Genomic DNA, 6,761 nt, shown 5'->3' with positions numbered 1-6,761 from the left:
TCAATGTCTTGTTGTTACACACACATCTCTATAGCAACAGCTGTGTACATGCAACTATTTAAAATGTCACATTGTATTATTATATTTCTATAGATATAGACATGTAGATAGAGATGAGAAAATATGTGACTGGAGCACAAAACCAGTCATAAGGGTCAATTTTGTGAAATATCTGAATAAATAAGCTTTCCATTGATGTAAGGTTTGTTAGGATCGGACAATATTTGAAAATCTGGAATCTGAGGGTGCAAAAACATCTAAATATTGAGAAAATCATCTTTAAAGTTGTTCAAATGAAGTTCTTAGCAATGCATATTACTAATCAAACATTAAGTTTTGATATATTTACAGTAGGACATTTACAAAATATCTTCATGGAACATGATCTTTACTTAATATCCTAATGATTTTTGGCATAAAAGAGAAATGTATAATTGTGACCCATACAATGTATTGTTGGCTATTGCTACAAATATCCCCCAGCGACTCAACACTGCTTTTGTGCTGCATTGTCACAATTGTGAAAATACATCTCTGAAATTTTTTTTACAATTTAAATAATTAGCTGTATTATACATACATTTTTATGCATTACATTTAATTACAATTTTTAAATAAATTATAAAAGCACACTTTTATGGCACTATATATTTTTCATAGATGCATGTAGAAAGCGAGCGTATTCATTGTATACTTTAAACCTATCAAATTATTATATTTGATAACTATAATGGATATATATTTCATACTCATGCAAGTATCACACAGCTATAAAATGCAAGTTTGGTGGTTAATATTAAATTACATGATTCTTTTTGGTTTGGTTTTTCATTATAAACTACAAGAACAGCATTTAATTTAATTTTTCCATAGACTCATAGATCATATTTAGCATGTTAGCTATGCGGAATAATCACAGCAGAGCAGCTGGAGTTCAGAGAGAATGTTTATTATGAATGCATGTCTCTGAGTTTGGACAGGTTTAGGAGTTGGCGTTGGGGCCCTTCTTCTTGCCGAAGGTGGGGACCACGTTCACGAAGCGCCGGTTGTACTGGATGCGACGCTTGGCGCGGCCAGTCTTCTTCTTCTTCTTCTCCTGTTTGTCCACCTACAGACAGACAGATCCACAGCCCATCAGCAACACTTCTGTCAGAGAGACTATAGGAAACGCATTTAAATAAATGACTTACTTTGGGTGTCTGTCCTCTTACTTTACCGGCACGAGCCAGAGATCCGTGGACTTTACCTGATCAACACAGACACAAACCACAGCTGAACATCAACCACAAGAACTAATGAGAATCACACAACCCGAGAAACATCAGCAGAGCCTTTGAGACCATCCAGATTATATTAAAAAAATATATATATTAAATATCAATAATTAGATTTAATATTAAATATTATTTTTATTTATAAAAATACATATATTAAAGATTAGTACATTAGATATTAAATAAATTGTTCATACCATTTAATATTTAAATTTAAGATTAAATACATTTTTTTTAAATATGTAAATAAAAAATAAATATTAAAACATTGACAATTATATTTGATATTACATTAGATTATTTTATTTATAAAAATATAAAAAATAGGATATTTTAAATACTAAATAATTATATTTAATATTAACAAATAAATTTGTATTTATAATTTTTTTTTAATATTTTAAAAAACAATATATTATTTTTATATAATTATACAAATATATTTGATTATTTATTTTAATAAAAAATAATTAAAAACGTTTAATATTAACAATTGATTACATTGTTCATAGAATATTTTTAAAAAAATGAATAAAGCATAAATATAAATTACAAATACTTATAGTTTTTTTTAAATACCTCCCAGAAGTCTAGCAACCACCTCGATTGTGCAGTGCTCAGTGACGCCGCAGTTCAGCAGAGAGGCATCGTCCTCCAGAGGAGCTCCAGCCAGCAGAAGAACCTGGTCCTCCACAGACAGACCCTCCAGAGCCTGAACACGAGCCTGCAGACACGACACGACATCTCATCTCCTCACATCACATCCTCTCCTCACATCACATATCACATCTCATATCATCACATCACATCTCATCACCAGACTCCCGCACATGGCAGTGAGGCTCACCTTGACGTCACGGACGGTCTCGAGTCCGGACACATCGAGCGAGTGCAGAGTCTGAGCGCGCAGGAACAGCTGCATGATGAGCTGCAAACACACAAACCAAATCCGCTTCAGTCAGACCTCACTGCATTCTTACTGCAACAATTATGTTACACACAACTTTAAAGGAGACATATTATGCCCCTTTGTTCTCATTCACACACAAGTTTAAGTTAAAAACACACATGAGTTACAAAAACAGTTGGTTATGTCTGTGAAGGTAAACAGCTGGGAAATAAATCACATGTTTATATTAGATCTGTGTGGCAGCAGCAATATACAGTAAATACATCAATAAATCCTCTGCTCTGTTGTCTCTGAGGCTGGGACTCTAAACAGTGTTCTGTGCTCGTCTCTGCAGCCAAACACAGAACAGTTAGCATGCTTCGCTCAAACTTTCGCCATGGCGTTAGAACTAGTACACCGCTGTCGCTGTCGAAAACACAATGACGGCGCCGTGGGTGAAAACTTACAGATTAAGGGGCGGTAATATTATAATGAGTTCCTTTGCCTCGTCACCAAGCGAGAGAAATCAGACGCGCTGGTTTTCTCAGACGCTTGCAGAAAAAGGCTTCCCAAAACAGAGTTACTGGGTTCATCTTTTTCACGTTTCCTTGGTTGGGAGATGCACCGGAGACCTGATTATAGCACTTAAAAAGTCAAAGTCAAGTCAAGACCTGGAAAAGTCAGATTTTCATGATATGTCACCTTAAAATGCTAAATGCCACACTTTCAATGTTAGTTGTAACTAGGGCTGCACGATATATCGAAATATCGCAACATGCATATCGCATGAGCCATATCTGAATCATTTTAATAATAGGCCACTTAAATCAAAACGTTGCAAAAGGTCAAAGTTTTAGTTCGACGCATATAGCAGAGAATTGCTTGACGTTAAAAAGAGTTAAGTGCCGTAAGCTGCAGAAAACAACTCTTTGCCGTCTCGACACCCGACGCGTTTCAGACGGCGCGCAAACACCGGGTTTATTCGTCTTTTGCATCTCCTCGTGTTTGAACAGACACGTACACACAGAATCATGTCTGTTTCTGCACCCGTCTCGACGATCGTTCTCGTAAACGCAGTCGGTAATGCTTTAAATGAATGTAAACCGCTGAGAAAGAAATCGGATGTGTATCATTACACTGGATCCGTGCAGTGGGATTTAAAGGGACAGCAGCCTATAAATACCTGCTGCTGATTATGTCACTAATGTTACTCAAACAACAAAACAGCTATAACAAAGATTACTCTAAATTTAATTCATAGTGAACACTATGCAGTGTTATTTTACACTTAATTATTAAATGTCTGTATCTGAATACTACGGTTTATTTGATCTCTGCTTGTGTATTTGACGGTTCACTTGCCTTTAATCATGTTAGAACTTTCTCAGGCTATAGTGTTTGCTGTGGTATACGCAGAAGTACTTCATGTGTGCGGAAAGCAAAGTTACAATGATATAAAATTAGTGTCATTAATTGTTTACATTGATGTTAAAATGACATTTTCTGATTTGTGACGTTACTTTTTAAGTACTGCTAAAACACTGCTGGTCACTTTCAGAAGTTGTAGCGACTCTTTCTTTTCCAAGAGAGAATGTGAAACAAATTGGTTATATCATTTTCATTTTAAAATATCATTTAAATTGATTTTACACACTTTAAGCGATATCGTATCGCATATCACATTTTTCTTCAATATCGCACAGCTCTGGTTTTAAACATTATTTGTAACCATTTTAAGTCATTTGTAACATTTTCAAATGCTAAACAATTTTAAGATAAAAGCAACAATTTTTAAATGTTGAACAAGAATTTTTTTTAAGTTAAAAGCAAGATTTTAAAGCTAAAAACAATACACGTTAAATGCAACAAGTTGATCCCAAAACAATTTAACGTTAAAATCAGCCATTTTTAAAGTTAAAGCAAAATGTTTTAAATTTATAAAAATATATTGTTTTACATTTTATACGCAACCATTTATTTTTTTAAGTTAAATGCAATTTTTAAATATGTTAACACAATGGTTTTTTTTTTAAAGGTAAGAGCAACCATTTTTGAATGTTAAACAACAGTTTTACATTTTATATTTTACAATGATACATTATAAAATATAAAAATTAAGTTAAAACAATTGTTTGAAGTTAAAAGCAACCATTTTTTAAAAGTCGAACCCCCAAAAGAGTAAAGAAAAGCAACCATTTTTACAATTAAAAGCAAAATGTTTACCATTTTAAAAAAACGTTAAAAGCATAAAGTTCTAAATGTTAAAGCAACAATTTTAAACTTAAAATGCAATACTTTTAAATGCTATTCATCAGAATTTTAAATGTAACAATTATGGTAGACGCTAAATGGAACCATTTGAAATGTTAATTGTAACATTACAGTATTAAGAATCAACACTGAGAACAAAAAGTGTATATATAGATATATAGATATATTAAAGAGCAGATTAGCGAGCAGAGCACGTGCTGCTGAACAGCCCGCGTGGTGTCTCGCGCTCTCGGCTACACGGTGGACCGCAAGAGTTCGGCAAACTGCTCGGGAACCGAACACCGAACACGGCAGCGCTTCTCACGGCGGCTCGTGCGGCATTAAAGCGCATTAAAGCCGCAATAAGTGGTTTAATCAGAGGGCCTTACATCAGATGATGCGAGTCGATCCACAGCCGAACGAGGAAAGGACAGCGCGCATGCGCGGAGCGGGGAACTCTGGGAAGAGCGCTGCCCACGTGACCGTGACGTCACTCAAGAGCATTTTCAAATATTTAATGACTTACAAAATGAGAGGAATTGCTCTTAAGACTGATGTTAATACCAACTGTTCTGTCCGTTTAGAAAACCCTGAAACTGGTTTACATTAACCTGGAACGTCATGTTAGAACTTTCTCAGGCTATAGTGTTTGCTGTGGTATACGCAGAAGTACTTCATGTGTGCGGAAAGCAAAGTTACAATGATATAAAATTAGTGTCATTAATTGTTTACATTGATGTTAAAATGACATTTTCTGATTTGTGACGTTACTTTTTAAGTACTGCTAAAACACTGCTGGTCACTTTCAGAAGTTGTAGCGACTCTTTCTTTTCCAAGAGAGAATGTGAAACAAATTGGTTATATCATTTTCATTTTAAAATATCATTTAAATTGATTTTACACACTTTAAGCGATATCGTATCGCATATCACATTTTTCTTCAATATCGCACAGCTCTGGTTTTAAACATTATTTGTAACCATTTTAAGTCATTTGTAACATTTTCAAATGCTAAACAATTTTAAGATAAAAGCAACAATTTTTAAATGTTGAACAAGAATTTTTTTTAAGTTAAAAGCAAGATTTTAAAGCTAAAAACAATACACGTTAAATGCAACAAGTTGATCCCAAAACAATTTAACGTTAAAATCAGCCATTTTTAAAGTTAAAGCAAAATGTTTTAAATTTATAAAAATATATTGTTTTACATTTTATACGCAACCATTTATTTTTTTAAGTTAAATGCAATTTTTAAATATGTTAACACAATGGTTTTTTTTTTAAAGGTAAGAGCAACCATTTTTGAATGTTAAAACAGTTTTACATTTTATATTTTACAATGATACATTATAAAATATAAAAATTAAGTTAAAACAATTGTTTGAAGTTAAAAGCAACCATTTTTTAAAAGTCGAACCCCCAAAAGAATAAAGAAAAGCAACCATTTTTAAATGTTAAATGTAACCATTTTTACAATTAAAAGCAAAATGTTTACCATTTTAAAAAAACGTTAAAAGCATAAAGTTCTAAATGTTAAAGCAACAATTTTAAACTTAAAATGCAATACTTTTAAATGCTATTCATCACAATTTTAAATGTAACAATTATAGTAGACGCTAAATGGAACCATTTGAAATGTTAATTGTAACATTACAGTATTAAGAATCAACACTGAGAACAAAAAGTGTATATATAGATATATAGATATATTAAAGAGCAGAGCACGTGCTGCTGAACAGCCCGCGTGGTGTCTCGCGCTCTCGGCTACACGGTGGACCGCAAGAGTTCGGCAAACTGCTCGGGAACCGAACACCGAACACGGCAGCGCTTCTCACGGCGGCTCGTGCGGCATTAAAGCGCATTAAAGCCGCAATAAGTGGTTTAATCAGAGGGCCTTACATCAGATGATGCGAGTCGATCCACAGCCGAACGAGGAAAGGACAGCGCGCATGCGCGGAGCGGGGAACTCTGGGAAGAGCGCTGCCCACGTGACCGTGACGTCACTCAAGAGCATTTTCAAATATTTAATGACTTACAAAATGAGAGGAATTGCTCTTAAGACTGATGTTAATACCAACTGTTCTGTCCGTTTAGAAAACCCTGAAACTGCTTTACATTAACCTGGAACGTTACAAATAACATTATGCATGAATTAGTCACTTGTGTGCACAATGCAGTATGTAATCATTTATTTTAATGCCGAGAATACCACATACACGAGAGTAAATGAGCAAATGTTCTACATTTTATACTACAGCTAATAATAATTATTTAGACTAATAAAACAAGCAGTGTGAGTGAGTGAGTGAGAGAGTGTGTGTGTGAGAGTGAGTGTGTGTGTGTGAGAG

The 6,761-nt window shown here is 34.1% G+C and overlaps 1 protein-coding gene across 2 annotated transcripts; it reads right to left on the bottom strand.

Annotated features, from left to right (window-relative positions):
- Window positions 1-932: 932 nt before the first annotated feature.
- Window positions 933-6,365, bottom strand: faua (FAU ubiquitin like and ribosomal protein S30 fusion a). Of its 2 annotated transcripts, none has more exons than XM_016240294.1 (5): window positions 6,313-6,365; window positions 2,122-2,202; window positions 1,854-1,998; window positions 1,191-1,246; window positions 933-1,108 (listed from the first exon to the last, which is right to left on the bottom strand). In XM_016240294.1, the coding sequence occupies exons 2-5, from the start codon at window positions 2,194-2,196 to the stop codon at window positions 983-985; spliced, it is 402 nt and encodes a 133-aa protein (XP_016095780.1). In that variant the 5' UTR covers window positions 2,197-2,202; window positions 6,313-6,365; the 3' UTR covers window positions 933-982. The 2 variants fall into 2 exon arrangements, with proteins under 2 accessions (XP_016095780.1, XP_016095779.1); XM_016240293.1 differs by lacking the exon at window positions 6,313-6,365 and adding an exon at window positions 4,803-4,880.
- Between the last annotated feature and the right edge of the window lie 396 nt (window positions 6,366-6,761).

This window comes from Sinocyclocheilus grahami, unplaced genomic scaffold (genome assembly GCF_001515645.1).
Source record: "Sinocyclocheilus grahami isolate Dianchi unplaced genomic scaffold, SAMN03320097.WGS_v1.1 scaffold587.1, whole genome shotgun sequence".
NCBI classification, from domain to species: Eukaryota; Metazoa; Chordata; class Actinopteri; order Cypriniformes; family Cyprinidae; genus Sinocyclocheilus; species Sinocyclocheilus grahami.
This window is presented reverse-complemented; position numbering and strand designations above follow the sequence as displayed.

Coding starts and splice junctions, on each gene's coding strand:
- faua (XM_016240294.1), bottom strand. CDS start 2,196: ATGCAGCTGTTCCTGCGCGCTCAGACTCTGCACTCGCTCGATGTGTCC. Junction 1,999..2,121: donor AGACCGTCCGTGACGTCAAG/GTGAGCCTCACT, acceptor TCGTGTCTGCAG/GCTCGTGTTCAGGCTCTGGA. Junction 1,247..1,853: donor GGTTGCTAGACTTCTGGGAG/GTATTTAAAAAA, acceptor TGTGTTGATCAG/GTAAAGTCCACGGATCTCTG.